The 19,349-nt window shown below is 37.1% G+C and overlaps 2 protein-coding genes across 3 annotated transcripts; one reads left to right on the top strand and one right to left on the bottom strand.

Annotated features, from left to right (window-relative positions):
* The first annotated feature begins 3,281 nt into the window (after positions 1–3,281).
* On the top strand, positions 3,282–9,730 carry lamp1b (lysosomal associated membrane protein 1b). Its single transcript, XM_061053373.1, has 6 exons — positions 3,282–3,636; positions 5,524–5,705; positions 5,815–5,943; positions 6,121–6,187; positions 7,351–7,518; positions 7,613–9,730. The coding sequence occupies exons 1-6, from the start codon at positions 3,576–3,578 to the stop codon at positions 7,750–7,752; spliced, it is 747 nt and encodes a 248-aa protein (XP_060909356.1). The 5' UTR covers positions 3,282–3,575; the 3' UTR covers positions 7,753–9,730.
* Positions 9,731–10,961: 1,231 nt separating this feature from the next.
* On the bottom strand, positions 10,962–17,916 carry LOC132986762 (growth hormone-regulated TBC protein 1-A-like). Of its 2 annotated transcripts, XM_061053372.1 has the most exons (9): positions 17,781–17,916; positions 17,572–17,684; positions 16,941–17,086; positions 16,693–16,851; positions 15,186–15,310; positions 14,519–14,615; positions 13,128–13,300; positions 12,839–13,024; positions 10,962–11,814 (listed from the first exon to the last, which is right to left on the bottom strand). In XM_061053372.1, the coding sequence occupies exons 2-9, from the start codon at positions 17,625–17,627 to the stop codon at positions 11,713–11,715; spliced, it is 1,044 nt and encodes a 347-aa protein (XP_060909355.1). In that variant the 5' UTR covers positions 17,628–17,684; positions 17,781–17,916; the 3' UTR covers positions 10,962–11,712. The 2 variants fall into 2 exon arrangements, with proteins under 2 accessions (XP_060909355.1, XP_060909354.1); XM_061053371.1 differs by lacking the exon at positions 17,781–17,916 and having other exon boundaries at positions 17,572–17,764.
* Between the last annotated feature and the right edge of the window lie 1,433 nt (positions 17,917–19,349).

The raw sequence follows: 19,349 nt of genomic DNA, 5'->3' as shown, positions 1-19,349 counted from the left end.
TCGATTCGGGCCCCAGAAAGTTTAAGATTTCTAAATGGTCCTATCAGTATTCATTAAGTTTGGGGAAGTCCACCCCACACATTTTTGTAAATGTAATATTGCAAATTAGAAAAAAAAAAAAAAACATGCTTACTTGTGCAATGTTTTTATGAAGAACAATACAAGTCATTTTGATGAACCCTGAAACATGGCAGAAATGAGTTTAACATCCTTTTCTACCTGCAGAGATGTGACAGCTTTCAAAATGCACTGTAGCCTACACTGTTCATCTTAAAGAGTGGCAAACAAACAATGTGTTAACAAACAGTGAGTAAGAATCTGATAACCGGAAAATGTGTTTGTTGGTTATCTCGTCTGCAGAGGGAGACTGATCTGACATGTGCACCCGGCTCCAGCCTGTTGAAGTAGACTGTGTGTTCAAAAGGTCAAAAGACATGTTGCCCCTGTGACACTTAACTGTTAGTGTGTAAAGGAAGGGGTTACAGACACGAGACCTTTGCAGCTTTTCAAAAGAACGTGTCTGTCTCAAGATGCATAATCACACAGATCTGTGACACTGCCGGAAGCTCTTGAACCAGCAGATAAGTGAGGCCGGGTCGGGTTGAAGAGGGGAGACTGAAGTTTTTTACACTCGGGTGTTAAAATGTTTAGGGACCTCTGACTGAGGTCTGACCTTAGGGACATTTAATTAGACATAGACATACAAACTTCTGAAGCAAATGAAGTGGTTATCATCATCATCGTGCGAGGCGAGGGACAGGTCCATTAAGTACGCGTGACTATTTCACAATTTCCCTCTTCTTGTGTAGGCTGTAGTGAAATCATTTAGAGGAGATAAAACAAGTCAAAACACAATTCTCCTCTTTTCCCTTCTCTCTTTGCTCTTTCTTCTTTGTATTCAATTTGTCTTCACTTACGCATTCTGCTGCATACAGAAGGATCCCATATACTAAGTTTGTGGGATATGTATACCAGCTCCTCTGTCACTTTTATTTGTGTATGTATTTCTCTCTTCTGCTGTTCTTCCTTTGTTTTTTTTTGTGTACTATTGTTGAAAACTCAATAAAAATATTCTTTAAAAAAAACAACACAATTCTCATGAACAGATCTGTCTTTAAATCTTTATCTTTATTCATATATTTGCTGTTTTTTAATGTGAAATATTTGATAGGCCAATTTTTTACATTGTCAAAGGTTTCATTTTTAATTCAAGTTAAACCAATTAAGTTCAGATGGGAAAAGTCATTTGAGTCGCAAGCCATAAATGTATCAACCCAAATTGTTTATAAAGGTTTGAAAACATAGGTTAATCTTGAAAAAAAAAGTGAAATATCCTACATTTTAATTTTTTTCTAAACTCGTAATTATTGACTATATGCTGCTGCAAAGGAAAAAGCAAAGGAGTTCCTCTAAATGATGCCTACTCCATTAAAATAACTCCTTAGATGATGTAAGTATTGTGATTAAATAAAACTTTTTTTTTTTATTATTATTTTTTTAATCCATCTTTATTGACAAATTTAAAACATACAAAATGTTTATAAAAACTCTTATAGAGGATGAACATACAACAGCAAAATACACAGGAACAAGTTAATTCAAACATAAATCAAGACTAAGGGGGGATTATATATAAAAATAAATAAATACAAATAAAACTTTTCCAAAAGAAAACATCAGGCAAATGTAAGCAGACAACAAACTGGAGCAAAGACAAAAACATTCAACAAGGACCAGAAATCAAAACAACAAGAATTTCGACAAGTCAGCCAGGGGCGTCGTAGTGGGGGGGAAAAGTGGGACTGACTACCCAGGGCCCCAGTGGGGAGGGGGGCCCTTCATGGGCCTGAAATAAAAAGTTATAACCGCATTAAGAAAACTAAAATTGTCTGAATAAATAAACAAACATTCAGAATTCCTTTCTGGAAAAAATGTGGAGTCTGTCTCAAAGGCCTTGTAAACTGTCAATTCATATGATACCAACTGAGTCCGCTACTTCTGCCCAAAAAACAATATTTTAACGTGAGGTGAGACAAATGATAATGCAATGTAAGAAGAATTAAAGTGAAGTCAGAACTATAAAGAACTATTACAGCCTCATTTTAAAGTCATGCTGACAAGTGTGGTGGAATCTAATTCAGATTTATTGTTTGTTTACATTTTATCATTAATGCCAGTAGAATTTTTAATCACTTTAGACAATAAAAGCCTTTACAACATTAACTATAGCAAGTTAATAAGTAAAATAATGCTGCTGGAAATGCTTCAAATATCTGAAAGGCGTGTATATTACAAAGTTTAAATAATTTTCAAACTATGAGGAAATATTACAGTGATTATTTATCTTTATTTATCTCTATTTTCAGGGTGTAAAACAAAGCTGTTCAAAGTTTTTATGGGTCATTCGTGTGATGGAGGTGCGTTAATCCATTTCCGGGTTAGTTTTGGGCCATGGTAGGGGCCCAATGTGATATCTTTTCACGGGGCCCGAAGTTCCTGGCGGCGCCCCTGCAAGTCAGCACTAAATCTTTCTAGCAATCCTGCTAGATTTCATTTTTTTTTCAGAGATAAGAAAAAATATTTGAAATCATTTATAAACCAGTCAAAGGAGGGTTTGCTGTTTCTCCACTTACAGTGAATATGATATTTACTCATGAGTATGCTATGGTGGCTGGGAAGTGCAAAACAAAATTACAAATGTGAGACAAATTTACATTTTGAAAAACCTTTTTACATTTTTAGAAAACAAAATTACAAAACCAAAACACTTATAACAAGGAAAAAACACATTTACATTTTATAAAACAAATTTCCAAATGACAGAATCTTGACAAAACGGGAATGTACCAAATGTCGGAAGTGACCCGGAAGTGATCGAGCGAGGGGTCATTTTGTTTGTTTTGTTTTGTCGCGGTACGTTCCCTTTCCGTCAAGATTCTGTCGTTTGTAAATTTGTTTGGGGGGCCGGTGAAAGTGTTCTGCCACTTGTAAATTTGTCTCTGCGATTGTAAAAGCGTTTCACATCTTGTAAATTAGTTTTGTCCTCGGTAAGTGTTTTTAGTTTTGTAAATTTGTTTCATAAAATGTAAAAATGTTTTTCAAAATTTAAATTTGTCTCACATTTTGTAATTTTTCTTTGCACTTCCCAGCCACCGTAGTAAGCTTATCTTTTAACTGTTCAGCGGGGTTGTGTCCGGGGGGTGGTGTGGGGGGGGCCTGTTGTGTCACATGACCTTCTGGGTGTTTCTTAAACCTCCTGTCACATGATCCTGATGTCAGTCTTTGCAGCGCTGATTAAGTGTTGCAAGGCGAGTGAAATCAACAACGCAGCCGGCCTTTACAGGGTTTACAGAAGTGGAAACTAATAACTAGAAACATTTGCTGGTTTTTATCAACTGAAAGGACTCTTTATCACCTAGAAAAATCTGCGCACTCGACTTTTGTGTTTCTCTTTTTGTTCCGACGCTAACGTTAGCATCAGCTAGCAACAACATAGCCCGTCCTAGCTTGCTGTTGTTGCAGAGATTTCGCTTTGACAGGAGCCCGAAACAGCTGGAGAGAGAAACCCGTGAAACATGACGCAGCTCGGCGGTGTTCAGTCATGGAGCCTGGGAGTAACATTACAGCTGGTTTTAGGTGAGTACTAGACACTAACTGGGTTTTAAGTATGACTCTTCTTTTGTCCCGAAGGTCACAAACTAACCTACTAAACTAAAGGACTACAGATTTATAAAAGTCATGACGTCACACTGTTGTATCGATTAGTTAATCAGACTTAAGTTAACCTAACATCTCAGTGTTGTTGTTTCTACATAGAAATGTAGTTTTTACTGTGATAAAGCTGATTTAATGTCTCAAATTCAAAAACAAATTTAAATAAAAAAACAATAATGAAGTAAAGGGTCAATCTGTGAAGTCCTGTTGGTTATGTATTTCTTTATCATCTTTTATTCTAGCAGATTATTTGTAAGGTTGACTAGGAAGAACTGGGGGGAATTAACACTAAAAAAAGATGTTTCATATTCAGTTTTTAATTAAAATAATAATGTTTGTTTAATTTGGAAAGAAGGAAATTCTCACAATGTTTTGTTTTTACCAATATAGATGCAAAGTACCTCTACTTAACCTTATTAATGTTATAAGATTCAGAAAAGTTAAGCAATACAGGACATAAGTGTGTGTGTGTGTGTGTGTGTGTGTGTGTGTGTGTGTGTAAACACAACGAAGGGAATAAGTTACAGGAAGTGGACACACAGCTGGATACAAGGACTGAACACACAGGCAAAACATTATTATTATATTATTATTATTATTATACTATTATGTAAGAACAAAACAAAAAGTCTGTGCAAAAATAAATGTTTTAAAAGAAACAATGGACACTAGATAAACACTTAATGTGTATAAAGACACATGAAGACACTATGAATAAGATTTAAAAATAAATTTGAATGTGGTCTCTTCATAATAATAATAATAATAATAAGTATGTTCGTTTACCTGCTTTTTGTAAAGTGTCTCGAGATAACACTTGTTATGAGTTGACGCTATACAAATAAAAATTGATTGAATTGATTGATTGAATAAAGTTGACTGAACTCAAAAAGTTGCCACAGTTCAGAGTCTCTCATTAAATACTTTATAATAAATTATAAAAGTTTAGCTGCTGTCCCACTTTCTTTACCCAGCTCTTGTTCTGTTGTAAAGTGGCTGCTCATTGGTGGATTCATGTTTGGTGTCTAAAAAATTGAGTAAAGTAAATGTTGTGAGATAACTTTTTATTGCGATTTGGTGCAAGATTATTGACTGAACAATAGACTTCATCTACTTTATGGACATTGTTATTCCCAAGCCCCCAGTGGGTGGTCTTGGTATTGCAGCGTCACATGATGCACATTTAGCCCAAAAAGACTTTTCCCCCCTAAGCTAACATTTGGAAAGAGACATCTAAAAGTCAGTGGATAAACTTTTTGAAGTACACCAACTTCCTAATAACTATTTTAAAAACCATTATGTCCTAAAAGTTGTAAAATGTGATTCAAGCTGAATTTAATAAAACATTTTGTGTAGACATAATGAACCCAGTCACGCCGAAGACCCGGATACTTTCACACGCGGAAGTCTGGCTTTTTTTTTATTGCTTCACACTGAGCAGCTTTCATTGGACTGAACTTGGCCCCGCCTCCAATGCTGTATCAATTCTATAATATATTAATGGTTATTCCCTGTGATTGACCTGCAGTTTTAAGTTTCCCCATCCAATGGTGTTAGCTGCATATTTGAGAATGACCAAACTCGGGGTGAGAACAGGCCTCAGTCAGGACTTTATTACGTCATACTTTAATGACTGGTATGTTTTGTGTTTGTTTATGTTAATGATTTCAGATATACAGACTTGTAATTGATAAAAAGTTGTTTACAATTTTATCAAATTTGATTCTGTGAATCTGCAGAAATAATCTATTTATCAAGCACTCTACATTCCTTTTAGTTTTAGACTCAAAAGAGATTTTTCTCTTTCAGCTGCCTTCCTGCACCAGGGTTTTGCCACTGTTGCACCCCCAACCACGGCTGCCCCGCACAAAGAGCCCAGCAGACCTGAAAAAGGGAACTACCATGTCTACAGTACCAACAACACCGCCTGTTTGCTGGCTTCTATGGGACTCCAGCTCAACATCACCTTCAGCTCCGTCTCCCAGAACAAGGTGTTTAAATACAAACAAACAATTCTGATGCTGTCTCAGCTTCAGGTATGCACACACACACACACACACACAGGTGTGAAAAGCTAAATGTTGCATAATTTGTTTGCAGACTCTGCAGGAGGTCGTGAACCTTCAGCCGAATATGACCAAGAGCTCTGGGTTATGTGCAACAGAGAGCGCCTTTCTGAAGCTCACGACTGATTCTGATAAGACCAACCTCACTTTTTTCTTCACTCTGGTAAGTTACTCATATCTCACAAACGTGTGCATGAAAAACCACTGTGGTGTTTTTCTTCTTGTTTTTCTTTTCAAATGTTCTTCCTCTAACAGCCACTAGATGGCAGCTGTTGCTTAAAGGTAAACATGCTTTACCGCAGTGTCATCAATCTTACTCCATCCTGCTCTTATTCTGCAGAACACCACAACCAATAAGTACCACCTGAGTGAAGTGTCTCTGTTTGCTGTTCGGCCAGACACAAAAGGTTAGTGCACTGTAACTCTCAGAGTGTATTCTAGCTGCCTTGTGTCACATTTAAAGGACACTGTCATCCTCTTCAGTTGTTGTAGTTTATATCAGCCCCCAAAATATGGACAGGAAACACACCAGTAGTGACTTAAAATAGTCTTCACTGATAAATATAAACAAGCACAACATCCTAAACACATCTGTTTGGTTAAATGAACCCACTCTGCCCTTCAAACATATCTTTAAAAATAAGATATTTTAATGTCTGTGGTCATTGGTTAAGGTGTAAATAAAGTTAAGGGGTGTTGTTGAAGAGGTTGCAATTTAACATTATTTCATTATATTTGTCTATAACGTGTCAGAAACAGAAAATATTCATTACAGGTTCCAATTAGATGTTTTTATGTTTTGTTTTTTTTTGCCAGAGAAAATTAAAAAGAACTTCAGTTAATTAGAAAATAAAATTTTTTCCATGCACCGTATAACTTATCATTTAGTATTTGCTTACTCTATAGCTCTGTATATATATATATATATTACTCGTTTACTGCACATAGTTCTGTTTACATCTGATAGTCCGATCCGTGTCCACTTATATCTACTCTTTTTATATTTTAAGTTTAAGCTTTAAGTTGTATTTAAATTGACACTTTATGTTTTCGGGTTAAACATAAACATGAACATTAATGAATAAGAGGACTTTTTCCGGCAGCTCTGCTTTGTTGACAACAGTGTACAGACACCTGTGTATTTTACACACAAAAATAAACCTTAAGAAAGCTCTTTATGATTTGATGTGATGCAGCACAGCAATCCTGCATGAATCCTGCATTGATGGATGATTTATGTTAAAACTTTGAGAGGGTTTTTTTTTTCTCCCAACTGCATCGTCATGTTGTCAGACAATGAGAATACCAGTGTGAGACCACCGAGGTCAGAAGCACTTTTAGTGGATGCACTTTTAATCGAGTACATGTGACATAAATCTAGTTGCAGCCATGACAGCTTGTTTAGGTGATTCCAGCTGATTTGATCGATTGAAGCCATCCCAAAAACGTGTGTTCCTTTTCAGTCATTTAGATCCAAAAGTTTGTTACAAAATGTTTTGTATCGTATTCTATTATTTTACCAAACACCTCCTTTCCTCTGTAATCACTCCCGGCGCTGTCCTCTTTATAGAACCCTTTTCAACCAATAACAACAGCCTGGACTACCTGCAGGGCACCCTGGGGTACTCGTACATGTGCCGCCAGGAGCAAACTCTGGATGTTACCCAGGATTTGTCCATCAACACCTTCCAGCTGCAGGTGCAGCCCTTCGGACTCGATGGGGATCACTTTGGAGCAGGTAAAGACGTTTATTTAAATCTTACATGATAAAATAATATAAATCATCTCCTGTCTTGCTCTAATGAATCCTCTCTGGTTTTCTTCTCTTTCAGCTGAGGAGTGCCAGCTGGATGAAGACGACATGCTGATCCCCATCATAGTCGGAGCAGCTTTGGCAGGTCTCGTCCTCATCGTGCTCCTGGCCTATCTCATTGGCAGGAAGAGGAGCCACGCCGGCTACCAGACCATCTGAGGTCACTTTAATATTTGCAGAGGGAAGACCGCTAACCCCCCAACAACCACCACCACCCCAAAAAATAACCCCTGTTTTCTGAGACTTAACACTCCGGCCTGTCCCCCCCCCCCCCCCTTATCTGTCCATCCTGCATCTCCCCCCCCCCCGCCTCTGTGTGTGCTCTTCTTCGCCCTCATCAGTAACACTAGTCACTATCACTCTGTGCAGGTTGATATGCTCGATCTGAACTGACCCACTCCACTAGTTAAGAAAAAGGGGACTTTGTTGGAGATTCTTATAGGATGGTGAAAACTCTAAAGATACCAAGTGAAGCAGGGTTTGAATGTTGATCAGAGGGTCCGTGCGAGTCCTCAATTGTATTGTACTATTTATGATTTCTGTGAAAAGGAATATTGAGGGATTATAGGATTTGAGGGAAATGCCTCTGTAGCTTTTCTTATTTCTTTTTTCGACCTTTTTTAATTGGTCCCACTCTGATTAAGGTTTGTTACATAAAGGGAATATTCCAGTCGGTTGAACCTAATCCCCCCTCGAAGAGAAACGTTTTTATAAACATCAGGTTGCCTCTGAATTGCGCCCCAGGTACACAGGTTTTTAGGGAACATACTGAAAAGGTAGTAACTCAATCCGAACAGTGAACAAATGCAAGAACTCTCCTTAGTGGTAAAGATGAATTTAGGGATTTACTTCATCCTTTGAGAGGGATGATTTCCTCATTTTTCCTTTTAAAGGTACGCAACAAATGTTGAATGGAGGTTGTAAATGCAAGTTGTTGTTTTTTTTTTTTCACTTCATTTAATGAAGTAGGTCAACATTTTTTGGAAAAGGTTGATTTGCTTTCTTTCGGAGAGTTAGATAAGAAGATAAATACCGCTCTGTTGTCGGCTGAATATGAAGCTACAGCCAGCAGGATACTAACTGATGTTAGCATAGCTTAGCTTAAACCATGAGAAACAATTAGTGCATACACAAACCTAGCAAAAGAACAAAACAAACTGAGGCGTACAAACAACACTTTGATGTTTTACAAGTAGTCATGGGCCTTATTATGCCAATGTGTTGTTTTTACACTTCGCTGTTTGCACAGATTAAAAAAACGAGATTTCATTTTTAGCTTTTTTAGGTTTGGGAAGTTGGATTCTCTTTTGTTTTGATCGAGTCAGGCCTGCTGTCTCTGTTTCCAGATGAAATGCCGGAGCAGGCCAAAACCATTCTGGTTGTATTTTCATATTCACCATAAAGACCTGAGAGTGTTGCTCATCTTCTCATCCAACTTTTGTTGAGAAGGCAACTTTACAAAATGTCTAAATATGTCTTTAGGTGATGATGGTAGCGTTACTCTACTGTTACAATGTGCAGACACGACAAGGAATCGCTTAAAAAAAAAAAAAAAGAAATGACGAGGAGTGCCGGTACAGTTAAGGTGCTTGAAAAGCTCAGGACATCACTGTTAAAGAGTGTAATAATGTTGGAAGTGTTTTCAGTCCACTGGGTGGGTTTTTTGTTGTTGTTGTTGTTGTTTTTTTTGCTCTTTGATTATTTGCCCACTTGGGGGTTTTGATTGCTGGAGCGAAAGAAGTTGCACTAAAGTCTTGAGACGCAGCCCCCAAGTAATGATTAAAAGAGGCCAAAAAACGCTCTGGTCAGTGTTCATCAGTGCCTTCCCAGCTCTGACAGAGGGTGGGATTAAAGAAAAGCCAATACCCACAAAAGGTACTCACTCGCTCACTGACACGATGTTGCTGTCATGTCGGGGACATTTTTCTCTGTGTCTCACAAAGCCTTCATGTACTGTTACTGTTACTACCATGAACATGTGTTGATTGATGTCGTAGGACAAAATACCGATGTTTTTTTGTTTTTTTTTATGTTCCTCCCCTCATCTAAAGATCCAAGTAGAGATTTAATAAGGTTTTAATGTGTTTTGTTTGAACTGTTTTCTAAAGGAGAGGTCAATAAAAGAGAATGAACGACACTGTTTGACTTTGTTTTGTCTTCATACAAAGAATCATCCGTCAAACCTGTTCCTGCTTGTTTGCTTGACTGTGAAGGTAGTGTTTGAGAGTAAGTGTGATATGTTAAATACATTATTTTATCTTTAAATGTATCTTAACATATCAAACACCAGAGTGAAATGTTATTGTATAAAGTACAGTAATAAATGTGAACTTCTTTTTCATTGGTTGAACCAAAGTTTGAGTTTTGAGGCTGTGATGAAAAGTAGGAAAACACCGTTTCAACACAGGTTTTTACGAAATATGGGCGAGTTTGCTGCTTCTACCGTTTTTCTGTAAATTCAGGTTGTGAGAAGTTTTCAGAAACTGTTAGACTGTTACAATCAGACACATAATAATTACAACAAATAGACCAAAGAAGAAAACTAGAAAGACTGAAAGAAGTCACAATACAACTAAAAATAGGGACTACTAAGACGGCATTAAATAATAATAAAAAAATGGTTTAATTCTGAGTCAGTGTAGGCGTCATAATGTCTTTATTGTTAACTGTGTTGGTAACACTTTGAATTAAGGTCACAATATTCAAGTCTTTATATGTGATTTAAACACTTAAATGTAAATTAAGCATCTCCTCTGAAAATAACTCTGTGAGTCATGACTGTCTACAATGGGTGTAACACCCGAGTCCCACTGTCTGTGATGTTTTCAGAGTTTTCAGAGTCCTATCTTCACTTTGTTTACATCGTCAGGACGGCCGGCTGACTCCTCCCCTCGTGTATAAAAGTTGTTTAATTGAGGGACTAGAGAAAAGAAGAATAACATACTGTACTCACTGCTTAACTGTGTTTCTAGATCACGCTCATTTCAGGTAAATTTACATGCAGTGTGAAGATACGAGCGTAATAAAGATCGCTAGCATTAGCATGCTAACACAACAATGCAGCGCAAGTTGTTTTGGTTTCATGCTGGTGCTCAAGGGCGACATCTGCTGGATCAAAAAATCACATATAAAGCATTTAACTAGTTGCTCATTAGCATGCAAATTATTAGCATACTGTCTGCTTATTGGTCATTATTAGTACCTTATTCTACATGACCATAGTTTATAGCTAATAGACCATTAACTAAGAGTTTTCAATACTCTCCTAATTCCTGCTTATTGACACTAAAGTTGTTGAACATGAATTATGATCTTAATACACTCCGCCTTTATAAGGTAGAAGTAAGCAAAAGCAGCGTCCAGGGCTGTAAGGTTAAAATATGAGCTCTTTATTTATATAATAATCATGTCTTACATGTGTTTGTTAATCTGTAATTATCATATTACACATAATTATGGACATTTTTCTTTTTTTACAGTACACATCTTTTGAATACACACCGTCCAAAATCTATGTTCTACAGTTCAGTCTTTCTGGGACTCAGCAGTCTTAAAGGATTTTAAACTTATAAACCCTCAGGTTCAGGGACTTCCTGGATAAACTGTTGGTGTGTTAAAATAATCTCACTCAGTCTTTTCTACTTATCCTCACCTTTATCTGGAAACACATTGGACCACTTGTTAGATTTTCTTTAACAAATCAGAAATAATCAGAACGGCAGCTCCCACACAAAATGCTAAACTTCTAACTTTGAAATGAACGGTTGAACAGTGTTTCAGTGTAAACAATATGAATTCCCTCATTCTCCTCAGAAATAAACAAAATACTCTCACTCCCACACTACTTATGCAATGAAATATTACTAAAGTGCAATAATGAAAACATGCCAGATTCAGTTGACTGTATTAAAGTTTTTTTTAGCAGCAGAAATGTTCATCATCAGCTGACACTCTTTAGCATGTCCTTTAGTTTCCCTCTCAACTGGATTAAAGTGTAATATAGTGATTTACAAAAGAAGCAAAGAAAAGGCGTTTAAGTACCTATGATGATTGTTAATTTTCACCCCTGATAATACAGTTTTTTATTCTTATACTGAATGAAAGATGTCGGCGTCATAGTTACGGCTGTCCAGATTCTTCCTCCAGTATTCGTTGTCTGCATTTCTCTCTCAGTTTATCGATAGTTGCCATAGACAGGCTTCCAGGTTCTGCAAAGATTTTCTGTAAAATAAAAAATAAAAAGATTAAATTTCAACATTATTCCAGCACATACTGTGATTTTCAAGGGAGTCCATGCTTTTCCTTTAGAACAGCATCTCAGACAAATTAGACTTTATGAAAAACTCCATATGTAATAAAAAACACTCTGGCTAAACTGACTTGTCTTTTCTGATCAAGTTGGCCTTTATATTTCCCAAAGAACACAAACTGCTTTCTCTTCTTATATGTTGGGATCATCCAATTATCTGTGAACTCATTTTTAATTTCTTGTCTCCCTCCTGTTTGAACCAGCTGCTCTCCAGCTGGCCTGGACCTGGTCGGGCCAATCATAACCTTTATCTAATATGGGGAGGCTTTCATGGAGCTTGATTTGACTTTACCTTGTTGTGCTGTTTTTGTAAATAACCAATTTTGAAGCAAACGATGAGGAACGCTCTATTTCACTTTTGTTTCAGTATCAAATTAAATGGACTGTATTTCCAGTTACATACATGCTAAGTGTTGGATACTAAACCACACCCTGCAAACATCTTTGTCATAATGAACTCAAACTAAGTGATGTTGGATCCAAAGCTTCCTCCCTTGCAGCCTTCTGCTGTATCAAACAATATGTTGCTTTCTTTCTTTTTGGCCTGTGCTCGGGGATAATACCAGATTTTACCAAACGTTTACTGATGATTGGCAAAGTGTACCAGTCTCAGCTTAATACAATAAGGCATGTCTTCTGTCTAATAGCAGGATGAGAAGTTTATTTTCATAATGATAAAATGTGCAAAAGTTAGTATAAGAATACAACCCAGACCTGAAACAATTAGATGATAAACTTAAGTTTGACTGACAGATAAAACATCTGAAACAAGTTTGGTTGTCAATGAAGACTCTCAGATTATGAATATTGTCTTTTATTTTGTGGTTTGTAGCTTTACTACAGATTAACTGCTTGACAATTTAATTATTTCCTTGTTTTTTTTCAATTTAAATTCCAATCATTGACCTGTCAATCAACTAAATATTTCCATCCCACCTGCATGAAATTGTGACAGTCCAGAGTGAAAGCTCCACTGGTTATTTGCTTGAAGCACTCCCACACATCCATCAAAGAGCGAGCTCTTAATATCTCCTGCTGATGGTGGATGATGAGAGTCAGAGCAACCCGGAAGAGAACTTTAGAGCCCTCGTAGAAAAGACAATCCCAGACCCGCAAGACGGTCTGTAAGTACAAGAAACCAGAAACATTTCTATCAAATGATGAGCTTTAATGCAACATGAAAGGTCAATTTGCCCTCAACAACTAAACCTGAACAGTTCCTCACCTCAATAGGTAGTATGTCAATGTAGAGGCAAATGAACCAACGTGACACCACCAGTGTCCATATGCCAGGATACTGGGCCATTAGCTGTCCCACTGCAGGACATTTAGCCTTCACCAGCTCCGCAAGAACCTCCTGGTCGGTCTTCAAGCCCAACATGGCCGGGCTGTAGTAATCTGAAACATACCAAAAGTTGGTTAGTTTGCTTTAGTGTTGGCTACGACTTTCTTGCAAGAATACATTCTACATGTGAGGTACCACAAGGCTCTTACCTTGGCCCACTACTGATCGGTTTTAATATTATAAGGGGTCAGACAAGACAAGGAATTATCACAGTGTATTGTTGTGCAAATGATGAAACTTCCTATATCAATGATATATTTTGTCTGCCTTAACCTTTGCAAACTTAATAATCGTGGGACAGTTAATGACACAAACATTTTTATTCCTTATAACTAATATGACAGCGGCTTTAATGACCTTTAACTTCAATTGGTAAAACCAATTAACAACCGGCAGACTCAAATAAGAAAGCTCTGCAAACCACTGACAAAATTAAATGTTGAATGCAGATCTTTGTTACAAGTAGTGTAGTGCTCTGGTGTGCCTTCAACTCTACTTGTTTACTATTGTAACATGCTTTTAATTTGACCTTAGCAAAGCATTTAGGTTTCTCCGCTATAACACAAGACCGTGTCATTAACCGGCCGATATGACAATTGTATTGTAGCCTGCATTGAAATGTTTCTAAGATTGTGTTAAAATACTTAATTTCAGCCTTATTTCCACTTGTAGGCACACATTGACCAAATGTTAAAGGCTTTATATGAGATTTTTTTGATCCAGCACATGTCGCCCTTGAGCACCAGCATGAAACCAAAACAACTTGCGCTGCATTGTTGTGTTAGCATGCTAATGCTAGCGATCTTTATTATGCTCGTATCTTCACACTGCATGTAAATTTACCTGAAATGAGCGTGATCTAGAAACACAGTTAAGCAGTGAGTACAGTATGTTATTCTTCTTTTCTCTAGTCCCTCAATTAAACAACTTTTATACGTGAGGGGAGGAGTCAGCCGGCCGTCCTGGCGATATAAACAAACTGAAGATAGGACTCTGAAAACTCTGAAAACATCACAGACAGTGGGACTCGGGTGTTACACCCATTGTAGACAGTCATGACTCACAGAGTTATTTTCAGAGGATATACTTGATTTCTACATTTAAGTGTGAAAAATATAAAGCCTTTAAGTCCATTGGATCTAACAAGCTTTAAATGGATGTGATTAATTAACAGCTCAATTTTAGAGCTACAATGTTTGAGCTGAACAAAACCTTTACCATTTTTTTTTTTTGTTAAATATACTTTTCTCACATAATTCCACGCACAGTACCTGGGAGCATTCTGCCCAACAACGCATCCATCAGCCAGAAGGAGTTTTCTTCATCTTTGGTAATGATGATGAGGTAGCCAGCAATGAAGTTCATACCCTGGAAAAAAAAAACAGCACACTATATCAACAGCGATAACAACGATAACCTTGGTAACCCCTCTCGCATGCTGTACTACTTCACTGACAAAAACACACAAGCAGCGATAAACTAAAGGATGGAATTTTATCTCCATGAAATTAGCTGTTATGTGCACAATTAACATGTTTTTTTTCACCACAATTACCCAGGACGTTAAGACCCAGAAGCTACTTTTAAAGGTTTGAAAAAAAAAGTTCCTCCAGCTCATTGTTGTCTGCTTCTTTGCAAAGCTCTACAGACCCATGAAGATTATGCAAAGTAGTCTACAGACATAAGGTAGTCTTTTGAATGCAGCGAGTACTTGAGCAAATACAAACTTAAGTTTCAGAGCAGCAAGTCTCACTCAAAGTCAAATTCCTGGTCCCTGCAGTTGTCCTTTTCTATAATGCAACTCATACAAAAAGTCTTGCAGGTGCCTGAAAGTTATTGATGTTTCATTTGGTATAAACCCTTCACATATATTTAAATAGCTAAGGAACTAACCAGTCCAGTTCTTAAAGTAAACAGAGGTTATATGAAGTGAGTTACCTGACAGTAACCCACTGCCTTGTTATGATGTCCATAGGCCAGCAGCACATTGAAAAGAGCTTTCTGCAGACTCGGTTCTGCTTTGCTTCTGAAGAGGACGTTGTCAGGAAACGTCCGGTGCATGTCTGCCAGAAACATGAAAAGATTAGTTCTATAGACCTTTGTGTTGGTACCATGACGATGGAGCACAGCATGATCATGTTCTTTATGATCTCTATGTCTAGTTTGTTATAGTAGGAAAATCAGGCGTTACTAACACGATACCACTGGCTCAGTTCGACTGTATAAAACATGGACGTAGCATAATTACGGTTTCTGAAGCTATTTTTGAAACCCATGGATGGTGGTAGTCATATTGGAAATGCAGCCTCAAAACGAACTTTTGATCAACTAGCATCCAGCTAAAAATCCTCCATGCCCCTAATTATGAATAACTCTTAGCCCTGATATATTCAAAACAAATCAGATATAAAAAAAAATAATTCCCATTCAGTGTTTACCAAAATGAACGATTGATAACAAAAAGCTTTTTTTTTTTTTTTCAAACCAGACTGGAAAAATTGACATTTTAACATGTTAATGGGACTTTCCAGGCTTTTGAACTCAGTTTCAAGTTGACACCTGAGGAACTGTAGTTTTTATACTTCCACATTGGCTTCATCATTTTCAACATCAGGGCTTCTCTACCCACAGTTAAACTTACATGTCCTGGTAAGTAAAAGGAGTGAGCCACCATCCACAATATTATTTTGTCAATAAGAGAGACGCATTTTTTTTCCATATAAAGTTGTTTGTCATTGTGCACCGTTCTATTAAAAAATTAAAAAGTGCTCCAAAAACTACATGGATTGGAAAGGTAGGGATGACACGATAGGTATTTTGGCTTCACTTAGGAAGTGCGTAGGTTAAAAGCAAATGGAGCTTGCCATTCCTATAAACAATCAATGGGTTAAAGTCATTATGCTGTGCCATGGCTTTAACCTCGACTTCCTAATCAAACTGAAAACAATGTTCCCTTTTAGTGCGTTTGTTCTCAACTCTGTGTTCACACTGACGGGACGGCACTTCCTTCAGCTTTAAGTTTCACTCAGAGGCTCAAACATGTTCCATACTTGGAAAAGCGACAGCCATGCCCACTCAAGGAGCTGTTTGTAGAGGCATAATGACGGAGTGTACAATTGCAGGAGAATCTTTTTTTTAACAGATAGATAGAATTTGTTTTGTTTGAAATACTACAAAAAAAGGAACACATCTTCTTTGGGCTTCATATCGGAATAGGTATGAGTCCTACAAATGCTGCTTTTAGCACACTGAGGGAGGAGGGGAAGCGGTGTGCTGAGGGAATATTGTTTTGGTCTGAGAGACTGGTTCTAAAATGCAACATACTGGATTGCACATTATACCCTTCAGGTATGACCCAATACAAGAACCGAGGGAATTTAACATTATTGTATTATCTCCCTGTGTTTCTTTGAATGTCTTATAAAAATAATGCCCGTTCTTTCACCTGTCTGAATGGTGTCCTTCAGCATGGTGTCATGCTCCATGGCCAGCAGAGATTGGTAATAACCCGGGTTGCTCTCCAGTTGTTTCTGTGCTCCACTGGCTGCCATCCATATCCTGGCTCGATGCTCATTAGGCACACCTTTACGCACGTACCTTTTCACTTCCAAAACACATATTAGAATTACATCGTATGACCCCAAGAGAACCAGAACTAACTAAAACACAAGAGTGGTTGTTCCTTCGGAGTACCTGTCAGGTTCTTCTCAACGTGTGGTTTCTCTTGAAGGAGTTTGGACCATCTCATTGATCTCCTGTTGAGGACGGCTACATATTCGTTCATCATCTCCTTGTAAGGTTCAAAATCGTGACGCCTTTCAAAGCCGTAGGGGTCAACCCTGCGGAGGCAAATGCAAAAATGAATGTTAATGCAAACACACACACAAATAATGTGAAGAAAAGAGTGACAGCAGTGTGTCTTTCATCCCGCCGCCTTCTTCTCTCTCTCTCTCTCTTCTTTTACCTGGTGACAGACACTACAACAACCTCCAACGGATACAGTTTCTTCAGGAGAGATCAAATGCCCTCACAGGATGATCAGTCAGTTTCAAATTACTCTTAGCAGGTTTATGAGCTTTTTAAAAACCAAAAGATATAGCCTCATATCTCAGAAATGTTATTTTAACAACAAAAAAAACATTTGATAAAACATTATATTATAGCAAGCTTGGTAGTTGGCTTTTAATAGCAGCTCTACTTGTATGTAACATAAAACATAAAGTGCAAATACAACGAGGAAAGACGCTGATGTAAGTCACTCATGGTCAGAACAATAAAGTAACAACCTTAAGTTGAAGGCAAAACACATTAATTTAAAGCTCACCTTTCAGCGTCATTACTACAGGTAAGGGGTTGAGCAGCATTTCCTGTCATCTCCATTTCCTCAGCCTGTCAGGTGCTGGTCAGGTACAGTCCTTCACCGAGGCTGTAAAGAACCTGCACCGAGGAGGTTATTTCATTTGCTCCAGTTGGGAGAAGAAATGGCTGCTGTCAAAGTAAATAACAACGCAGTCTGAGTCTTTTCTGTCTCACCTTACAGTTCACTAAGAGGAGGGGCCAGGTAACCTCCTAACAGGTAGTAGCTTTATTTGCATGCCAAACAATAAAGAAGGAAGAGAAATAGCAACGTTTTGCTTGTGTATCCCCCGGGCTAATTCCCATTTGTGACAATACATAGTGCCAGTTCTTGTATTTGTTGCAACAGTGTTGTTAGAAGTAGGAACAGATACTTCCCCCCCCCCTTTTCTTTTTCAAATCTAAAATAAAGTTTTCTCCACCTTGTTTGTTTCTAGCAAAGCTTGGAACAAGAATTTAAGAGTGTCCAAAGTCCTCCACAATAACACTGTGCTTAAAGTATTTTATAACAACTCCACACTGCCAGGAAATAACATTATTATGAAGAGAGAATTCATTTTACTGCAGGATTTAGTGACACCTAGTGGTGAGGTTGCAGTTTACATCAAATAATAACTTAAAAGACTCCATCTGAAAAAACATTACAATTCTTAATATTGTTTCTTTGTACACTAATGAAAACATACTAATTTATTTTAATTAATTAATTTATTTTATTTGTAAATTTTATTTCATTCAAACAAACAATAAAGTTAAGAAAAACAAACAAACATAAAACGTCACATTTTGAATGAAAAGGAGCAGAAAGAAGACTAATCTTATAAAATCTGCTCCTCTTTCACGAAGCATTAATTAAAACAATTCAAAAAACAATAAAAATAAAAATAAATTGGCTGCAGGCAAACACAGCCACTGGCAGCCCCATCGTAGGTCCTCCTTAATAATTTATTTTACACCGTACAAAGCATATCACAGTACATTGTTGTTACAGCATCACAAACAATACATCTCATTGAAATATTTCCTCATAATTATTAAAAAAACTGGCTTTAATTTTTCTTTTAAATATCATGTTTGATTTTGATTCTTTAGTTTCTCTGTTGAGATTGTTCCATAAACCGATTCCTTTTACAGTAAAACAATGTTCCCTCAATTTGGTTCTGAATCTCAGTTTATTAAAGATCTCTGTTCCTTTTAAATTATAACGGCTTTCCCTTTTTACAAATCTGTTTTGGATGTTTTTTGGCAATGTTTTCTGATTAGCTTTAAACATCATTTGCAGAACACTGTAATCAACTAATTCATGAAATTTCAACAATTTAACTGAATGAATAGCGGGTTTGATGGATCTCTATACCGACTTCTACTGATGATTCTTATGGCTCTTTTTTGCAAAATGAAAATTGAATACTCATGAATATCACACCATGAATTCCCTTTTTGTATTCTCAATAACAGATGCTTTGAATGTATTAAAATGGACCTTTTATGAATATTTTTAAAGAAAGGAATGGATTATATAAGAATGTAAATGTTATAAGGTGCTGATCACCGATCTATGGACCTGTTTAGCTCAAGATTGTATTTCTAGTCTATTAATGCATGGAAGTTAATAGTGGAAGATATTAAAGAAATGGAAAGAATTACATGTAGGCTAAGAAGCAGAGAAGATGAATTCATGTGTTACTGGAGTAAATGGATAAAGGAAACAGATAAAGTGGAATAATAACAGGTATGTAAATTAAA

The sequence above is a fragment of the Labrus mixtus genome, chromosome 13 (genome assembly GCF_963584025.1).
Source record: "Labrus mixtus chromosome 13, fLabMix1.1, whole genome shotgun sequence".
Classification (NCBI taxonomy): domain Eukaryota; kingdom Metazoa; phylum Chordata; class Actinopteri; order Labriformes; family Labridae; genus Labrus; species Labrus mixtus.
The sequence above is the reverse complement of the archived record's forward strand: the minus strand, read 5'-3'. Positions and strand labels throughout refer to the sequence as shown.